Source organism: Acinonyx jubatus, chromosome B3 (assembly GCF_027475565.1).
Source record: "Acinonyx jubatus isolate Ajub_Pintada_27869175 chromosome B3, VMU_Ajub_asm_v1.0, whole genome shotgun sequence".
Classification (NCBI taxonomy): Eukaryota; Metazoa; Chordata; class Mammalia; order Carnivora; family Felidae; genus Acinonyx; species Acinonyx jubatus.
Window position 1 is genome coordinate 100,894,647 of NC_069386.1, and position 21,274 is coordinate 100,915,920.

A 21,274-nucleotide genomic window follows, 5' to 3' on the forward strand; every position below is an offset into this window, starting at 1 on the left:
ACTTAATGGAAATAACATTTGGGGATTGATTTCTTTGACAGTATTTTTATGAGCCAAGAGAGTTAATGATTTATAATATCTATTTTTTTAATTTAAATTTTTTTAATGTTTATTTTTGAGAGGTAGAGAAAGAGACAGAGTGTGAGCAGGGAAGGGGCAGAGAGAGAGAGAGAGAGAGAGAGAGAGAGAGAGAGACATAGAATCTGAAGCAGGCTCCAGGCTTTGAGTTGTCAGCACAGAGCCCGACGCGGGGCATGATACCACAAACTGCGAGATGATGACCTAAGCCAAAGTCAGACACTTAACCGACTGAGCCACCCAGGCACCCCTTGTAATATCTATTCTTGAAAGGTTGTGTAAGGTCACCAGCATTAAAAATCCTTTTTTATGTAACAGATTTATTCTTACCAATGGTATTACCCACCCTCAATAGCCAAATGTTTTTGACACTATAAATGTTTATAAATCGCCGTTAGACTTGGATGATGATATTTGGCTTTTGTTCATCCACTTGTTAAAAGTTGAATATTTCTGCATGTAGTCTATATTTGAGGAATATATTAACTATACCTCTTAGAGTGTAGTGTTTTAGGTTTTTAAAGGTATGAAGGATAGGATAATTTATTTAACTTAAGATAATAAAGCAGCTTTAAATTTAATCTTAAGCCAATATAGTCAGGTATAAAAGGACTTGTATACCTGAAGTATAATCCTTTTACTGTTTTCTTTTGCTTTTGTGCTAAGCAAATCCTTATAGGAGAGATCTAAACTATATAACCTAGAGGAATGTTTACAAACATTAAGCAACTAAATTAGCTTTTCAGCTGACTTTTATTGAATCCTGGTATTTGAAGCTAAGTAAGATTTTAATAGTACATTTATTCTTGGATCAAATTTATAACATGAGAGTGTTTTTCTTTTTTTTTAATAGAGACTCTTGACTAATTTATACTGTGGGGTATTGTATTGTGGGGGTGATCTCAGCATCCGGTTCTATTGTTTTTTTTTAATTCTTACTTGATAGAGTATAGAGAATCCTGATTCAGCACATAAGTAATGCTTGATATTAGAGTAGTTAATAGAAATTTCATGTGTGTTCTTTTTTCTTGGAGTAAATTGAACCAAGGACTTTAAATCAAATTTCCTCTTCTTCTTCTTTTTAGGTATTTGTTAACAAATACTCTTTACCAGAGTTTAAAATTTGGATAAGAAGCATTAAAAATGTAACACAATTTGTTCTAAAATTTAGAATAATTACTAAAGCCAAAATATATGCCTGGGTTTGCATCCATTTAACCTATTAGCACAAATAGAGTTTTTGTTATTTTTAAACAAGTAAATGTGTATTCTTATCACTTCTCACTATGATTTTAAAAACACTTCATAATACATATTTGAGGTATGTTCAGAATCTCTGGAGCATCTTCATGGAGTTTGAAATCCTCTGAATTGAGTATTTTCCGTTGAACTTTCAGTATGAGAACTCGGAATACTTAGTTTTTGAGAACTGGTTTATCTGAAAAAAGTTTTGAAAATTCTTTCTCTGTTTTAAATATTGAATCTGTTTGTCCTGGCACTATTTAAGTGGTAGAGGCTGGAATTAAGTGAGCCTAGATCTCTATCTAAGTCCTGAATTCAGTTGCCGATAACCTTGGTCAAAGTAAATAAGATTTGATTTTGATGGTAGTACCTAGGTATATTTTTAGTGTTTATTTTCAAATCTGGATTAGGTACAATTTACACAGCAGTTTATTTTTCTTCGAAATTTCCAGAGAGGGGGTTTCTTTCATTGTCCTCTAGTTTGGTTATTTAAAATTTTGTCCCTATTTCGTTTAGGTATTTTTGGAAATTGCTTATTTTGACTTTTCTTTTTTACAGAATTATCGTGAATGGCTGCATGGATTTGAAAAGAAGGCAAAAGAATGTGTGGCTGAAACTTCAAGTTCAGAGGAGGTTAAGGTTAGTTCAAGAAATGAAGTATCTCTGTTTTAACCGACATGGAAAAATGAAGTAAATCCGAATTTACCTTTATGAGCGTGGAACAATAAAGTATATATTATGAGTAGAATAATGACCTTTTGAGAAAGTGTAAGAAAGTGATTTCATTTTGTATAAATTTTGGTAGAAATGCCACAAGTCTTCATTGCATTTGGTACATATACAAAGCTAATGTTTGCTGTTTTTTTAACTCTGTATTGTAATCACTTCTAAAACTGTATATTTAACTATCTCTTACTCTGTTTTTAGTCTGTTTAAAAAGTAAAGATCAGTTGAGGTAGGTAGGTAGAAACTGACTGGTTTGCTAAAGTATCCCCAAATACATCATTAAGAGTGTTCAGAATCTAGATGTGTCTTTATCTTTGCTAATGTTTGGAAGATATTTTGTATCTCAAGTGGCATGAATAAAATCCTCTTTTCCATGTGTGTGTAGCATAGGTATTGTGACTTGACTTCACTTGTGGGTCTGCTTTGATTTTACCATCCTGCTAAAGAGCGATAAGCCTATTTATTATAAAATTGTGTAATATATTTTATAATAATCAGACTCAGGGAGTTTTATTAGTGAAGACTGAGTGACCAAAAAGGTCATTGAACTTTATTTTTACTTAAGAAGGTTGAAATGTATTGTTTCACTACAAAGCAGTCAGAAATCATTTGTCAAAATATACCATTAAATACTGCAACAAATTTGAAGTACACAGTTTCCTGGTAAAACTAGAGAACTTTTCTTTATTTTATTCTCTGTAGGTTCTAGAGCACAAGTTGAAAGAAGCTGATGAAATGCATACATTGTTACAGCTCGAGTGTGAAAAATATAAATCCGTCCTTGCAGAAACAGTAGGAAATGATTTTTAGTCTACATTTTAGTTTTATTTTTAAATTATTAACTTATTCCTTAGAGTCTTAAATACTGATCTTGTCATTAGAACATGAATTTTTCAAAACAACCATTCTTTTGCCCATAGGAAGGAATTTTACAGAAGCTACAGAGAAGTGTGGAGCAAGAAGAAAACAAATGGAAAGTTAAGGTCGATGAATCACAGAAGACTATTAAACAGGTATTTACAAAAGAAAAGCATAGTGCAGTAGTTCTGAAGAATGTGGGCCCTGGATCAGTAGCATCAGTGTAATGTGGAAACTGGTTAGAAATGCTTTTTCTTGGCCCCACCTGAGGTTTTCTGAATATGAAACTGTGGGGACAGCAGTCTGTGTTTCAGACACCCCCACAATGGATTCTAATGCCCACCCAAGTTTGAGAATCACTTGTTTAGTGTACGACCAGACAGTAGTGATAGAGGATGTAAAGTGCTTTGAACATAAAGCAAAGAATTTGGGGTTCAAAATAAGCTTTACATTGGGGCTCCTGGGTGGCTCAGTTGGTTAAGCGGCTGACTTTGGCTCAGGTCATGATCTCGCGGTCCGTGAGTTCAAGGCCTGCATTGGGCTCTGTGCTGACAGCTCAGAGCCTGGAGCCTGTTTCAGATTCTGTGTCTCCCTCTCTCTGATCCTCCTCCATTCATGCTCACTCGCTCGCTCTCTCTCTCTCTGTCTCAAAAATAAACGTTTAAAAAAAAAATTAAAAAAAAAGATTTACAGCATTGATATGTGATCCATGATACAGTATTCAAGAAAAACTTCTTTTCATGTGATCTGAATGTTACTGTAATTTTTCTCCCATTTATTTGGCTGTGGTAAAGGGTGTCATCTCTGTGGTAGTCATCTTTGTATGGTGACAGATAGTAACTAGACTTTGGGGGCCATTTTGTGATGTATGAAAGTAATTGAATCACTATAATGTACATCTGAAACTAACAGGATATTGTATGTCAATTATACTTCAATAAAAATATGTAATAATCACTTGTTTTCCAGTGCCAACCTGTGCAAAATCTAGGGTTGCCAATGGTATTCTGTGTTAATGCATTTGGGGATTAAATACAGCCAGTTATTAGTTGATTGTTTTAAAAAAATTCAGCACTTTTAGCTAGGCCTTAATATAATATCATGCAAATGGGGTGGGTTTTGACTACTGGTTAAATCAAATGTCATACTCTCATATTTAAGGTCTTTTAAAATTCAGTATGGTTTTAAATGAGATACATTTCAGAACCTCTGAAGTGTCTGCTTAAACTTCTACAAGGTTTACGTGGTCACATGATTGTTTGCATTTCAGATGCAGTTGTCATTCACATCTTCAGAACAAGAGCTAGAGCGATTAAGAAGAGAAAGTAAAGATATTGAAAATGTATGTTATTTCATCACTTGTAACCTGTGGACTCATTTTTAGTATTAAGGGTTGTCTTAAGATCTATGTTTTAAGATTTCTGTTATCTAATGATGCAGTTGTTATGCTTTTAAGAATATCGTGGGTAGTGTTTGAGATGATAAAGTGTTATGTTTGTGTTATAACTTTTCATTATGGGGGAGCATCGTGAAAGGAGATCTTAAATATGTTAACTTTTCCTTCTTTGTTGCTTTGCCAGCTGAGAAGAGAGCGAGAGCATTTGGAAATGGAACTAGAGAAGGCAGAACTTGAGCGATCTACCTATGTTACGGAAGTCAGAGAGGTACTTACAATAGAACTTTTTCTACCTTGCTTCTCAATTTAAATGAAGTTTATAACAGTGATAGTATTTCCGTAGAAGTTGTTTGTGGCGGAGCTTCCGAGTAACATACAAAACATGGGATATCATAAGGAGATCAATCTTAAACTCTAAACTTCATTGCAGCTGAAAGATCTGTTGACTGAATTGCAGAAAAAACTTGATGATTCATATTCTGAAGCAGTAAGACAGAATGAAGAGCTAAATTTGGTAAGAAGCTTGTTCTCCACTGGGTATCAAGTAGGCTCTGAAAACACTTGTGTTGACATGTGGAGAAGCCATCCAGACTTCTTCTCCTTGCTAACCTCTTTAGCTTGGCATTTTTGTAAGTTTAAGATAATCTTCATATTCTGATGACTTCCTAAGATGATCTTTCTTTTCTTTACTCCTAAGATGACCCCTCCTTTCTTAGCTCCTAACAATAGCATGTTGGGCTTGCAACTCTTCTCCAGAAAAAATTTCTGTGTTTTATAAAACCTGTTTCTTGGACAGCATTATTTTCAGTGAATAAAGAAGTGAATCAGACAGCTAAATATTGGCTGAATTGTGAAGATTGTTTTCTCAGTTACCATGCTTAACTGGACCTCTTATTTTCTAACCTGGAAGGAGATTATTGAAGGTTAAAGATACGTCTTCTTCATTCAAGGACGATAATTCATTCCATATTTTAACTGGTCTTTCTATAGATTATAGATAACAAAAAGCTTGTGAAAAATCTTTATCATTATTATAACATTTAGAGCATAGTAATTCTAATCTATAGACTTAAAGATAACTAAGTTTAGCTAAATGCCTTATAAAACATAGAGTACCCTGTATTCCCACTCTTAAATTTTCTGGAAATTTACACTGATTATGACAAGCTTAGTTGTTAGATAAATAAGTTGTTGTATGTTTCAAACAATCATGTCTTTCTGTGACTTAAAAATTGTTATAGCACATGACTAGATTTAAAGTACTTGGATAAACTCTAGGAAGATTATAAGATTGTAAGTTCCTCTTAGCCCAAATTAATCCTGCACAGTTTGGAACTTTCTTATACTGCTGTGTATATCAAAGAAAACTTCTTAACTCACTCATTTGGCTGGTCTTCTGTGTTATGGCAGTGATTTATGGGAATGAGTTTTCAAAGTAGGCCTCTTTGAAATGTACACATTTGAGCCTTCCCCTACCCTCCCCTTTAGTTTTGAAATAAAATTTTGGTTTTTACTTATCTTCATTTTACTTTAATTAAGTCATTTCCACCGCAGTATGTGACTAGTTTTATACATATGCTATTATATTGCACATATGCTATTATATTGCACAGATTGGGACTGAGATTATGTCACAGCTACAAGCCATAAGCCCTACCCTACAATGTGTTGTTAAAAAATGTTTACTATTGTTAGAGATCTTACTTTTTAAAAATTTTATTTTTAAGTTTATTTTTGAGAGAGAGAGAGAGAGAGAGAGTGAGCAGGGGAGGGGCAGAGAAAGAGGAAGACAGAGGATCTGAAGCAGGCCTTGCCCTGACAGCAGAAAGCCCAATGTGGGACTTGAACTCACGAACTGTGAGATCATGACGGGAACTGAAGTTGGAAGCTCAACCAACTGAGCCACCCAGGCACCCCAAGATTTTACTTTTAACTTTGGTCCTTGGTAGCTGACTCCAACGGTAGTATCGAGCCCATAGGATTATAGTTTAGTCTTCATTTGGCCTGATGTTCTCTTTGTAGTTTTTCCCTACTTCCATTAAGAGACCATTTTAAATGGTATTTGTTTCTTATTTTTGCCTTGAATCTTCATTTGAGTCTTCTTTTTGTTTGCTCAGGATAACTGTTGCCACATTTTAAGATAAAATAATTTTGTTTTCCTGTACATACTTTGTGTGTTTGGAATAATCTCTCTGATGTACTAAATTAGAGTTAGGTAAAGGAGCAAAAACTGAAGCATTTGGGTATTTAAATAGAGTTCCCAAAATCAAATTTCCACATGAAAAGTCCCTCACTAATTTTCTCTCCAGTTTGAAGGTTAGGATCTTCTATTTCCCCTTTATGGGTCTTGAGGAACTGTTTGGAAATTTAGGCCAATGGGTGCGAGGCAAGGTCAGTTAACCTGCCTGATGACTTTAATAAGAAAGTCATTTTTTTGTCAGTATAATCCCTTTCCCTTATTCATATTTAATTGGAACATTTATCATGAGAAAAGGCATTATATACTGACACTAGAGTTTATGGAACTTTACAACTATTTTGACAAAGTGGTTGTTGAGACATATCTTAAGATATCTCTTGTATAATTAGGCCATTGTGGTCTTGCACTGATTTCTTCAGTGATGTTTTAAAGGATTATCAACTTCTAAATTTTTAAGTTTTCATTTTACTGTATTTGTAATCTTCTGTTCAATGTCCTTTAAAATATTACACAGTTGACTCTTAACTGGAGAGGTCAAGAAAGCCTTAAAAAACTAATGAGTAAAATTTCTGACTACTTGCCTTTTAATTGGGAATAATTTAAATATGAATGAAGTACTTAATGAATAGTGATTAGTAACACTTTTTAAAGGCCCTTTACTGGAATGTGATGGTTTTGTTTTTACATTTGCAGTTTTCTATTCTAAACTCTAGTTTGTTTCTATAGCTTTTCTTATATTTAGCTTTACAGATGGGAACCTCCACCGCTTAGCTTTTCTGTACATCTGGTGCAGCATATTGGCTAATCCACTGTGCATAATAACTGTTAGCGATCCCATTCTTTCTCATTCATTCTTCTAGAGGTCTCAGCACAATCAAAGAAGGATGCAGATTAAGTTAACTGTGGTGTTCCTTTATTTTTACAGTTAAAGACACAGTTAAATGAAACACTCACAAAGCTTAGAACTGAACAAAGTGAAAGACAGAAGGTAGCTGGCGACTTGCATAAGGTAAGATGTGGCTTGTCCTGAAGATGCCATATCATCATACTGTGTTGTGCTTTGAATCTTAAGCAAACACACTGCTAATTGTAGATTTTTTTTTTTTGCATATTAATGTGTTTATAAATTGAAGCTGTTTTACAGTCACATTTTTGGAACAAAAATTTTGGCTTGTTTTTCCATTCTTAATTTGCTTCATTATTTCAACACATATATATAAGTACTTGCTTTATAAAGTATAGATTAAGTTTTAAATTTGAGTGAAGGTACTCTTAAAAATTTGGTTACATCCATTTATTGTTTTGTTGAGATTTGCTTATGTAGTTGCTTACAAAGTATGTTTCTTTAGATTTTTATAGATCTAAAAGATGTTTCAGAAATTTGTGCCTTTTGTTTCTTTGTAGAAGTACACTTTGTCTCATATAAATGGGCAGTTTTTAAGATTACATTTCTTTTTACATTAGGTTAACAAGTTATTTGTAATTGTTATTAGATATTTTTAGTAATGCAGCTTACATATGCTTATATCAACTGCTTTAGGGTCTGTGTTTGTGGGAGTCATTAGCAAAACAAATATGTCACTTTTTTAAAAGTTGAGAGAAATATTTTTATTTGTTCAGTATGATATAGCTTATAATTGTTATCTAGAAGCCTAGGAATCTACAGAGTACGTTTAGCATGATGGAAAACACAATCTAGGAATTTAGAATAGCTTTAAGTTACTTTGGTGTTAGTGTTATCAGAACATAAAATGTGAACTCAGGATGTTTTGTATCAGAGCTCAAACTTAGATACGTGATACATTGTCAAGGATGAGCAATCTGATTTACTTTGATATGTGCTTTTAATTTTTGACCTTGATCAAAATATACAACGTGCGCTTTTAGCCTACCAGTTTGGTTTCTCAGATACTAAGGATATTAAACAGGTGCTCGAAGATAAGGATGTGCCGTGTTACTTACAACAGAAATACTGTGCAACATTTGATTGGAAATGCACATAAATATTTATTGATATAAAAAGTTAACAAAAATACTTTGTGAAACAAACAAGTATAAAACAGCATGTATGTTAAAATCCCATTCATATGAAAGTTTCTGCCCATATTTTCTACTGTCGCAAGATGTATACAAGAGGGATCTGGACAAGAGAGTCTGGGCAAACCCACTGACTTTTTTAGGATTTGTGGGGCATATATGGTTTCTCTCACATATTCATTTTTGCTGGTGTACTTAACACAATGCTTTAAAAATGTAAAAACCACTCTTAGTTTGCGAGCTATACAAAAACAGGCTGTGTCCAGAATTGGCCGATGCCTTATCTAGACTAATAATAACCTAAATATCAACTGTGGTTATTTCTTTTTTAAATTTCTTTATACATTTTCTGTATCGTTTGAACTTTTCAAACAATAAGCAGTGAGCATGTGTTTTTATAATCTGGTCAGGGAGGAAGCTGTTTTCATTTTAGAGAGAAAAACAATAGATTGGCTGTACCTGTATTGTGACATGAGCTTTATTTAATATTTACATATTCTTGTACAGAATATGTAAGAAAATCGCTCATTTTTTTTCTCACATGTTTATCAGTTGTAGTATTTCGAGGCTACCATATTGTTTTCCTTACAGGCTCAACAGTCACTCGATCTTATCCAGTCAAAAATAGTAAAAGCTGCTGGAGACACTACTGTTATTGAGAATAGTGATGTTTCCCCAGACACGGTATGCGTTTTCTTTAACTGCACATCTCTAGGCTAATTACCTTGTAAATCACGTGAAGAATAAAAAGTGTGCAAGAACCATCTCTGACTTAAAAAATGTCTTTGTAACGTATGTCCATCAGTTACGTTGAATTCTTACCGAAAGCCATCTTTTCTATGATATATTTTATCTCTGAAGTGCAGTGTTTTTATTAAGTATGTTTTCACTTTAGCTTAATAAGGTGTTGTATTCATTTTAATGTTTGTGTTGCAAGTATTATGGTATACTGCTTAAGAGTGTGGACTTTGGTAGACTGCCGCCTGGGCTTGAATCCTGACCCTGCTGCTTAGTAGCTTTGGACAACTTTCCTTAGCCTCTCTGTGCTTTAGTTGCCCCATCTGTGAAAGGCAGTGATAATAGTACCAATCTTGTAGGATTGTTGAAGGGAATAAATGAGTTCCTATATAAAACACTTAGAATAGTCTGTAACATTTACAGTAGTGCCTAGCTCAGTATATGTGAACTTAACTTTTACTGTTATGAATGTGCTTTCCTTTGGTGTCTGGCGAATTTTTTTCTGAAAAGAGAAATGGATTTATAACTGATATTCAGGGTCTAGATTGTTGCCTTTGTTGGCCTAGTAACATTTGTAACCTAGCTTTCTTTGGTGCAACCTTATTTGCACCCCTAGGTAGCAAACAATACTTCTTTTTTAATGTTTGTTTATTTATTTTTATTTTTTTTTTTTTTTTGGGACAGAGAGAGACAGAGCACGAACGGGGGAGGGGCAGAGAGAGAGGGAGACACAGAATCGGAAACAGGCTCCAGGCTCTGAGCCATCAGCCCAGAGCCCGACGCGGGGCTCGAACCCATGGACCGTGAGATCGTGACCTGGCTGAAGTCGGACGCTTAACCGACTGCGCCACCCAGGCGCCCCTATGTTTGTTTATTTTTAAGAGAGAGAGAGAGACAGAGCGTGAGTGGGGGAGGGACAGAACATAGAGAGAGAGGAAGACACAGATTCTGAAGCAGACTCCAGGCTCTGAGCTGTCAGCACAGAGCCCAGCGTAGGGCTCAATCTCATAAACCGTGAGATCATGACCTGAGCCCGTCGGATACTTAACTGACTGAGCCACCCAAGTCCATTGCACACACTATATTTCTTTATGTGGTTTTTGTTATTATTTATTCTCATGTGATTTTCAGTATTTTTCATGTTTGTATTTAAAACAACAATAAAATATTTTCTATTTTGGTTGCAAATGCCTTTTCCTTATTCTGGAGTTTCTCATCACTTTCCCCTTCTCTTTAGGAGTCTTCTGAGAAGGAGACGATGTCTGTAAGTCTAAATCAGACTGTAACACAGTTACAGCAGCTGCTTGAGGCAGTAAACCAACAGCTCACAAAGGAGAAAGAACACTACTAGGCATTAGGTAAGGATAACTGAAATGTCATTGTCTGTGGGTTATTGACACTGTGTATGTGAATGTGTCTGTAGCGTATGCTTGCCGTGAGCACAGAAGCTCTTGTTGCCCTAATGGAAATATTCCCCCTTTCTCACTCTCTGTACCTCCAGATGATAGCTTTAGGTTTCTTGGAGCTTTATTACCATCTCTTACATATTTTGGTCTTGTGGCTTGGAGGGGGAAAATCCTTTTATTTTTGCCACCTTTGACCTTCTTATAAAACAGACTCTCTTGTAACTTGTTTACCTAGGTTTTGTTCATTGCATAATGTGTGCACCTGTTTCTTTAGTTTATCCTCATCTTCGTTCTGGTACAGGATCTATGTGATTTTTTTTAATGACTTGGTAAAATAAAGTGACTAATGTTTTTACTGAGGTAAGATGCTGAATTGAAAATCAGATTATCACAATTCTTTAAACTGGAAACTGAGTTTTACTTATGTGTGCTTATAGGGTAAAGAAATTCCCCTTTTTTTAAATGTTTATTCATTTTTTGAGAATGAGTGAGTGAGTGAGTGGAGGAGGGGCAGAGAGAGGGAGACACAGAATCCAAAGCAGGCTCCAGGCTCTGAGCCATCCTCATAGAGCCTGATGCAGGGCTCAAACCCACGAACTGTGAGATCATGACCTGGGCTGATGTTGGAATTTTAACTGACTGAGCCACACAGGCGCCCCAAGAAATCCCAGTTTTTAACTCCTGAAGTGAGAGTCTGAATTGAAGATAGATAAACCTATCATTAACCTAACCATGTTATGAAATTTTATTGCCCTCAGGATAGGTTAGGTGTCCTGGAAAAGTTGAGCGGGTCACCATTTTGATTACAGGGGCAGCAGTCTATCTATCTCACTTTTATAGAACGATTGTCTTCTGACCTGTCTTGGCATAAAATCTCCTTTAAAATGCTATTTCAGGTCAGTTACCTCTAAAAGACTTTGTAGATAAACCCAGCTCATTATTTTAACCTGCCAGCAAAAATAATTACTCCTTAATCTTTTATCCTTGGTAAGCTGATCTCTCCATAGCATATAAACTTCTGCCACATTACCTCCCTTCTCCAAATTGGAAAATAACCTGCTTCCTGTTTCATTGGGAAACTCTTTCTCTCATGTTTTACTCTCTTTACTGCACATGTTCCTTCTGCAGTCTTAAAAACCTGTTCTGATGTCTTATTTTAACCTCGTACTTCCTTCAGGATACCACCTTAATTTTGTTTGTTTGTTTGTTTAACAGATATTCTTAAACTATTCTCACAGTATGCACTTCTCTACTTGCTGTTAACAGCTTCCTCTAGTCTAGAATACCATTCCAGTGAAAACTTTTTTGCTGGGGTCATTAGTGATTTCCTAATTGCTAGATCTGATACAGGACTTTCTTTTAATACTGAAATTATAAGAAAGTATAATAGTTTTCAGTATAAAGAACTGAAAATAGTTATGAAATATGCCAAATATGCTGGAGTCAGTCCATAGGCCTTTGTGTGATAGGGAAAGGGCTTCATTTTTGAAAGCCTAAAAAATTCCAAGAATACTTACTATCCTTGTCTTTCAACCTTGTCAGTGGCATCTCTCCGTCATCTCAGAAGTGTTCTTTAACATTTCTTTTTCTTCCCAAACACATGGTTTGCTCATATTAAGTCTTGTGAACCTGTTTCTACATTGGTCTTCATCATATTAAGTTTGAGACTAAATACTAATTAATGGTAGTATAACACTTTTATTTTTCAGATTTGTTTTCTCTGAGGTATGAAATTGTAGTAACTTTTAAAATATATATATCCTGGCAGTACAACTAAAACTGAGCTATTGTTTGGCAGGTAGCTCCCCTGAGTGCTAACTCTTATCAGCTAATGAACAGAAGTCCAGGTTTGACAAGTGAAAGGGTGGTTGAGCATCAGCAGTGCGTTGTGAAGGATAGGATGGATTGTATGAAGATCACCGTCCACCAGGCACTTGAGAACTCTGTCGTCTATAGGTTCTACCCGGCATTGACAGTGATAACACTTCCCTACACAACCGTTGGTTCCCACAGCTCTTCTTTGTGCCCTTTAAATGTTTATGTTACCAGGGGTGCCTGGGTCGCTCAGTCGGTTGAGCGTCCGACTTCAGGTTATGATCTCACGGTTCGTGAGTTCAAGCCCCTCCCTGTCAGGCTCTGTGCTGAGAGCTCAGAGCCTGGAGCCTGCTTCAGATTCTGTCTCCCTCTTTCTCTGATCCTCCCCCGCTCACATTCTGTCTCTCTCTCCCTCAAAATAAATGAACATTAAAAAAAATTTTTTTAAATGCTTATGTTACCCTCAGTGTTTTAACTTTAGCCATCATTTTTGCTGTGTTTTCTCCCTCTCGTTGAACTCTTTTTTTTTTTAATTTTAAAAAAAAAAAAAATTTTTTTTTTTCAACGTTTATTTATTTTTGGGACAGAGAGAGACAGAGCATGAACGGAGGAGGGGCAGAGAGAGAGGGAGACACAGAATCGGAAACAGGCTCCAGGCTCTGAGCCATCAGCCCAGAGCCTGACGCAGGGCTCGAACTCCCGGACCGCGAGATCGTGACCTGGCTGAAGTCGGACGCTTAACCGACTGCGCCACCCAGGCGCCCCATCGTTGAACTCTCTTAAAACTAGTACTTATGATGAGAAAAAAATCCAAACTACTACCTGATGATTAAATTGGAAGTTTAATTTGCTTAATCATCAAAATGTAGATAATAGATTAATATCTGATATCAGGAAAATTACTTCTTTTTTAGCTACCACAAGTACATATGAATTGTTCAGAATAGTGCTGTACAGTTTTGATAAGGCAAAGACAGTGTTTGAAAGACAAAAATGAGAGAGGTGATGATATGTAGTAATTTAGTTTTCTAAATCCTAATATATGTTACTTAGCATGTAGGGGTAGGTATATTGATCTTACAGACTTAATTTGTAAACCCTTAAGCCTTCTCTTCTCTTTTGGAAGTCTTCCTATCCATCTCCTATCCCTCCTCCCTCTCTCCCTCCCCAAAAGAGAAGATTATCATTCCTTCCCATTTTCATGAGTTGAGGTCATTTTTTTCAGCTTTGAACTGGCAACACTAGTACTTTATAGTATACCTTTTTTTTTTGTTACCTATCTTTCAGATATCTATTTTTCTTTATGTTTCATATTTGCCTAGCTTCTCAGTATTCAAAGTGTGTATCTGACCATATCAGAAGATTTTATTACTCCAGAGTCTTAGTCTGGGCTGCTATAACAAAAATCCCATAGACTGGGTGGCTTAAACAACATTTATATTTGATGGTTCTGGGGGCTGCAGAGTCCAAGATCAAGGCTGCAGTAGATTCTGTGCCTGGTGAGACCTTCCTGGTTTAAAGACAGTCATCTTCCCACAGTGTCCTTGCATGGCAGAAGGGGCAAGAGAGCTCTCTTCGATCTCTTTTAGAAGGACACTAATCCCATTCATGATGGTGGAGTCTTCCAGAGGCCTCACTTCCAAATGCCATTGCATTGGGAGTTAGACTCTCAACATATAAATTTTGGGAGACACAAACATTCAGACCATAACATTCAGGTCCTGTTACCTTGGAACCAGCGTATGGAATCCTGGGGAGGTAGGACGATAATTTTAAAAGCAGTCACTTTATGAGTGTGCTCCTAAGCATGAGCAGGCTTCTGACATGTGGTCATTCATTTAATCTTGACAACAACCTAGGACGGTAGATAGGTGGTATTATTATTATCATTATCATCATTGATTATTACCATTTTACAACGGACCCAAAGAGGTTCCTGTAATTTGCCCAAGGTCATGCAGCTGGTAACTGGGTGAGCTGGGATTTGAGTCGAGGTGATCTCTGCCCAGCATCTATGCTCTTAATCAGTACTTTTCTTCTCCTTTAATCCACGCATTCTGTGCTCTGACCCCTTTTGTTGCTGCTTTCTTTTCTCTTCATCTGGCTAATCCTTAGTTGCCAGCCTCTTCTTGCTCGTGTAGTCAATTCTGACTTTTTCCTAAAGTTGGTATTTGGTTTGTCAGTAGTGAATTGGAGAAGCTCTCGATGTTATCCAGAAAAAATTGAGGGGAAGTTTTGTGTATGTGTTTTGCATGTATGTTCATTTCCCTACTCTTGTGTGACAAATAGATTTTTTTGTATGATGTAGTTGTCTCTTGTTTCTGAAAGAAAGATGTTCTTTTATAGCCGTATTGAAGCATAAAGACTAGTGTTCCAGATAAAAGCTGGCATTTATTTCTACGTGTTACACTGGCTATCACAGTGCTCAGGTTTTCGTTTTCTGTGATTGCGTAGCACTTAATAGTATCCTGTACCAGTGGGCTAGGTAGACTTTCTGATCCCCTACTAATCTTGTTTTCAATTAGAGAACATGATAACCAGTGAGAACTTTGCTTTTTAACTTTCTAATTCTTTTCCCCTCAACTTTTTATTTTGAAAAAGTTCACACATAAAGAAAAGCTGAGGGGTGCTTGGGTGACTCAGTTAAGCGTCTGGCTCTTGATTTCGGCTCAGGTCATGATCTTACACTTCGTGAGTTTGAGCCCCACATTGGGGCTCTGTGCTGACAGTGTGGAGCCTGCTTGGTATTCTCTCTCTCTGCTTGTCCCCTGCTCACGCTCGCTGTCTCAATATAAATAAACTTAAAAAGAAAAGCTGAAAGAATGGTGCAACACTCATACATCCTTCACCTGCTTGATCTCTTTATGTGTATACACGTGTTTTGTTGATGTCAAACCATTTGAAAGTAACTTACAGATACCATGACATTTTATCCCAAAGCACTTCAATATGTATCTCTGAAGAACATAGTCATTCTCTTATAAATCCACAGTAGTATCATTATCACATCCAAAAAAACAAAAAAAAAAAAACCAAGAAACAAAAAAATCCCTCAAAAAAGCAGTTCTATAAAATCATCCAGTATTAAAACCATATATTCAAATTTTTTCAATTTTACCACAGATACCTTTTTAGCTGTTTTTCACAAACCAGTCACAATTGTATGTGTTGTGTTTGGATAAGTCTTTTTAGTCTCTATAATGGCTTTTAAAGTTTCACTTCTTATAGTCATTTTATCTGACTTGGAAAGCTTCACATGACCTCAGAAAATCTCAGCCTGAAACTTTGTTCATTCATGGGGAAGAGTTGTAAATTCCAGTGCGCCTCACCTTATTAGCTTTATATTTTCTTGAGTAAAACTAATAAAAATGGATTCCCGGTGTTGTTCTTTTAAAAGTTTCCTAATAGGGGTGCCTGGGTGGCACAGTCGGTTAAGCGTCCGACTTCAGCCAGGTCACGATCTCGCGGTCCGGGAGTTTGAGCCCCGCATCAGGCTCTGGGCTGATGGCTCGGAGCCTGGAGCCTGTTTCCGATTCTGTGTCTCCCTCTCTCTCTGCCCCTCCCCCGTTCATGCTCTGTCTCTCTCTGTCCCAAAAATAAATAAAAAACGTTGAAAAAAAATTTTTTTTTAAAATAAAAGTTTTCTTGGGGCGCCTGGGTGGCTCAGTCGGTGAAGCATCCGACTTCAGCTCAGGTCACGATCTCACGGTCCGTGAGTTCGAGCCCCGCGTCGGGCTCTGGGCTGATGGCTCAGAGCCTGGAGCCTGCTTCCGATTCTGTGTCTCCCTGTCTCTCTGCCCCTCCCCTGTTCATGCTCTGTCTCTCTCTGTCCCAAAAATAAATAAACGTTAAAAAATAAAAATAAAATAAATAAAAATAAAAGTTTTCCTAATAGTACTTTCTTTCTTTCTTTTTTTAAAATATACTTTATTGTCAAATTGGCTTCCATACACTACCCAATGCTCATCCCAACAGGTGCCCTCCTCAATGCCCATCACCCACTCCCCCCACCCCCCCCGCCCCGTCAACCTTCAGTTTGTTCTCTGTATTTAAGAGTCTCTTATGGTTTGCCTCCCTCCCTCTCTCCCTGTTTGTAACTTTGTTTTTGCCCTTCCCCTCCCCCATGGTCTTCTGTTAAGTTTCTCAAGATCCACTTATGAGTGAAAGCATACCGTATCTGTTCCTAATAGTACTTTCAAATCCCTACATTATTCTCAGTTTGGTCTGAGGTTTTCACTCATATATTTTTAAATCCACCTCATAAGCTTCTGAATCCTGAGATTTTTTTCTTGTTTTCGATTACCATTAGCATAGTTGCTTTGATCCTGGTCAAAAGAGCAGGCTAGATCAAATAGAGTATATATTTTTGATGTTTGACAAAATGCCTTCTGATTGCCTTTTGTTTCTTGTCTTAAAATGAATTTCTTCTTTCTGATCTTTTACAGAGTGAAGCAACTGGGAAGCTGTTCATTCAAGGATAACAGAAGGCATTGTATTATATTTTGCCAAATTAAAGCCTTATTTATGTTTTCACCCTTTCTACTTTGTCAGAAACACTGAACAGAGTTTTGTCTTTTCTAATCCTTGTTAGACTACTGATTTAAAGAGAGAAAAAAAAAAAAGCCAACTCTGTAGACACCTTCAGAGTTTAGTTTTATAATAAAAACTGTTTGAATAATTAGACCTTTACATTCCTGAAGATAAAATAAACATGTAATCTTTTATCTTATTTTGCTCAATAAAATTGTTCAGAAGATCAAAAGTGGTAAAGACAATATAAAATTTAACATTTTAATACTGATGTTGTACACTGTTTTACTTAACATTTGGGGAGTAACTGCCTCTGACTTCAAGAAAACACTTTTTTGTTGCTAATGTAATCCGTTTTTTGTAATGGCGTCAGCAAATAAAGGGATGCTTATTATTCAGACTTGCTCCAATTTTCATTGCGCTGTAACAGATCTCATTAGTCCTACAGATCGACATGATTTAGAATACAGTTATTAACTGCAGCTTTTGGACAGGAAAGATAGGTGTTACTGTTCATACACCTTCTCTGAGGGGAGTTCTGGGTCTTCTCTGTGGCTGTGTGCAATGTAAACTGTGTCCGGCAGTGCATGGGAAGGAGGAGGCACAAGAATACAGCTCTCAAACTCACCACTGCAGCTTCAGGCGGGAGAGCTCTCCTTTTACACTTCCTGTTACTTTCTTAACTAAGTTTTAGTTTCCGTCTTGTCAGGCACATGTTACATAGTTTGCATGTATTATTTTTTGTTGAAGAGAGTTTTAATTCATTAAATAATTTTATGAAAGCACTGGACCCTACAGATGCTAAATAACCACTGAAAGATCTCTTGTGCCATTGAGGGTTTTTTTGTTTTGGTTTTTTGATTTTGGGTTTTTTTTCTTTTTTTTCCTCCTTCCTTCCTTCCTTCCTTCCTTCCTTCCTTCCTTCCTTCCTTCCTCCCTCCCTCCCTCCCTCCCTCCCTCCCTCCCTCCCTCCCTCCCTCCCTCCCTGTTAGGGCCATACTATGGCCTCCTTGCTTTTTCAGTAATGCTTCTACCTAAAACTCTCTTCTCTTGGATATGTCTTGGCTTCTTCATCTTGAAATCTGAATGTCACCTTTTTCATCAGGTCTTTCTTGACCTTCCAGTATCCCCCTTGCCTCCCTATCCACCCACCTACTTTTGTCTATGATGTTTATAAACTCCAATATATATACTTGGTCACACCTCTTCCTTCTACTAGAAAGTAGCTCCATGAGGACAGGAATCTTCTCTTCTGTTCTTTGCTTTTTCCCCAGTCCTGGGAAAGTGCCTGGCACTTATTTGTGCTCAGGTAATGAAATGAATGAATGGATGAAATTCGTTTTTATAGCTTGAGGATTATCTAAAGTGGTGCCTTCTAACCTTTTCACATCACACCATGCACACCAAATAGTATTTCTAAATTATGTAGAAATAAACTGGAGAGGTTGCTCATGGCCAGTGATGACTGGCCTGAGGACTTGGACTACCCCACACCTTACCTAGCTGCTTTCGGCAAACGCCTGGAAAATTGATCTGAAGGCCAGATACCATATCATCATCATCACCATCATCTCTCTCTCTCAATCTTTTTCCTCTGCCGTTGTCTATAAGGATAGCTATGTCCCTGCCATCTGAAAAAAGCAAACAAATCCCGCCTTTCTTACAACCTCTTGCTCCTCTCCTTTCAGAGCTTAGTTCCTCCAAAGAAATTTGTAATTGTACTATTTTTCAACCTCCTCGTATATTTGAATGTTTGAAAAAATAATTGCAAGAGACTAAGGATTCAGTCCAATCTCATTAATTTGTGTCCCCTCCCTCAGGATCCTAAGCAAGTATGCATTCATCTTTTTGCATATGAAATGGCAGGAAGTTCACAACATTGCCTGTTTATGATTTGGGACAGTTTTGTAATTGTCTCTTCTGTCCTCCACTGTCCACCTTTCTCCAGTGTGTTATAAGCAGATTGCCCAGAGAAGAAAGGAGCATCGAGAGAGAGTCCTATGTCCTCCGTCTCTAGTGACTCCCTTCGCCACTGTTGCAGCCAACTGAGGCCGGAAGCCCTAAGAAATTTCCTCAGGTTGAAGAGAGCCTACAGGAAGGGGAGAATGACCACTGCACAATGTGAACAAAATCATGCATGGTAAAAGATCCATTTAAAGAGCGAGATAAACTCATGGATTTTAGTGTAACAGTACAAAAAGCCCACTCATTGGGTTTCAGACTCCACTTTGCAATTAATCTTTAAGAAGTTACAACATGTAGAGTTGTGCTATTGTGTCAGAGAATATCCACGCTGTCTGAATGACTGCTCCTCTGTTTTCCAGTGAGGCCAGATTTCCTTTGTATGCTCCAACCCAGACAGCATACCACAGCAGACTGCATGCAGAAGCAGGTGTCTTTTATTAAGCCAGATAGTAAGGAAATTTGCAAACATGTAATGCCAGTTTTCTCACCATTGTTTTGGTTGGTTGGTTTTGGAAAATGAAGTTACATTTCACAAAAGCATGTTCATTATGTTATTTTAAAATAGGAAATAAACATCTACATTTTTCTTGGTTTCAATTTCTAATACGTTGAATATTCTAGAAATACCAAAACCAAAAGGTTTTGAAAGTGTAAAGGAATTCTGAGACCAAACATCTTAGAGCTACTGGTCTTTAGCATGTTGTTTTGTCCAGCACTTTTTAATTGTACTGAGCAATTCTGTCAGCACTTTTCTGGTTGTAGTTTGTTTTATACTTAATCCATTTATTAATTTAAAATGATAAAAACGTTTTCAGTCTTTTTTTGGCTTATTTTCTGCTGTGCCAACTTCTTGTTTTTAAAATTTATTTTCAATTTTCTTGTCATTTTATTTTTTATTTTTTTTAAATGTTTATTTATTTTTGAGACAGAGAGAGACAGAGCATGAACGGGGGAGGAGCAGAGAGAGAGAAAGAGGGAGACACAGAATCTGAAGCAGGCTCCTGGCTCTGAACTGTCAGCACAGAGCCCAACGTGGGGCTCGAACTCACAGACCATGAGATCGTGACCTGGGCCGAAGTCGGACACTTAACTGACTGAGCCACCCAGGCGCCCCTCTTCTTGTCATTTTAGATTGTAAGTTCTCTGTTACTACTTTATACCCCACAGATTTTGATATGTAGGGATTTTTTTGTCTTTCAGTTCTTAATTTTATTTATTTTTTTACATTTTATTTATTTTTGAGAGAGACAGAGCACAAGTGGGGGAGGGGCAGACAGAGAGAGAGAGGAGAGGGAGAGGGAGACACAGAATCTGAAGCAGACTTCAGGCTCTGAGCTGTCAGCACAGAGCCTGACACGGGGCTCAAACTCACAAACTGTGAGATCATGACCTGAGCTGAAGTTGGACGCTTAACCGACTGAGCCACACAGGGGCCCCCAGTTCTTAATTTTTAAAAAATCGTAAATATTTCAGACATACAGAAAATCATGGAAAAAACCTGTGGAGAAAATCATGGAAAAAACAATGGAGAAAAACCTGTGTATCCCCTCAGTATAAAATATTAACATTCTCTTCTATTTGCATTAAAAAAAAAAATAAGGTACAGTTTAAATATCTTGTATACCCCTCCCTGGTCCCATTTCCCTCCCTCTCCAGAGGTAGCCAAAGGTGATGTTTATGATTTAATTGCACATTGTTATACAATTAACACCCATGTATCCAGAAACAATATGTTTTGCACATTTTTAAATTTTATATAAATTATTCTATTTGCTTTACTTGTTCAATATTAGCTTTAAAATTTATACATGGAGCTTTTCTTCATTTTTATAGATATCCCACAATTTGTGTATTCCTCTAAGGGACATCTAAAATATCACTATATTAAGAAAATTTTATCTAACTTCGATTTCCATTAGGCCAAGAGATTTTTTTTTTAGTGTTTTTCACATCCTAGATTTTTAAAGTATTGTTTCTTAGTATTATATTTGAGTCTGTGAACATAACCTGTATGACACCAATTTCCTGAATTTGTGAAGACTTTAGAAGAAAGAAAAACTGTAAGCCAAAAAATAAAATTATTTAGTTTTGGTTTAGAGTAAAAGAGGTTATCAGCAAGAATGTTAAGCTTTGGCAGGAAATGATTTCATTATGTGAAGTCATTTGAAATCTCAAATTACGAGGCTCATTCTTATCCTCTTCAGTTAGAAAATAAGAATTGGGTAGTAGTTATTTTCTGGTGATCCCAGGAACACAGGAAACAGTCAAAGAGGTGGGGGAAGG

At 36.7% G+C, this 21,274-nt stretch overlaps 1 protein-coding gene across 9 annotated transcripts in view; it reads left to right on the plus strand.

Moving 5' to 3' along the window:
- Positions 1-17,426, plus strand: part of KTN1 (kinectin 1) — a 108,608-nt gene extending 91,182 nt beyond the window's left edge. For 5 of the 9 annotated variants that reach the window (XM_027065773.2, XM_027065778.2, XM_027065776.2 and 2 more), the window contains 10 exons: positions 1,879-1,959; positions 2,749-2,838; positions 2,967-3,059; positions 4,175-4,246; positions 4,485-4,568; positions 4,731-4,814; positions 7,426-7,509; positions 9,129-9,221; positions 10,513-10,633; positions 16,942-17,426. In XM_027065773.2, coding sequence (XP_026921574.1) covers positions 1,879-1,959; positions 2,749-2,838; positions 2,967-3,059; positions 4,175-4,246; positions 4,485-4,568; positions 4,731-4,814; positions 7,426-7,509; positions 9,129-9,221; positions 10,513-10,626 — 795 coding nt within the window. In that variant the 3' untranslated portion in view covers positions 10,627-10,633; positions 16,942-17,426. The remainder of the gene's footprint in view (positions 1-1,878; positions 1,960-2,748; positions 2,839-2,966; positions 3,060-4,174; positions 4,247-4,484; positions 4,569-4,730; positions 4,815-7,425; positions 7,510-9,128; positions 9,222-10,512; positions 10,634-16,941) is intronic. The other 4 variants (XM_027065777.2, XM_027065780.2, XM_027065779.2 and 1 more) reach the window with 1 other exon arrangement.
- Positions 17,427-21,274: the final 3,848 nt, after the last annotated feature.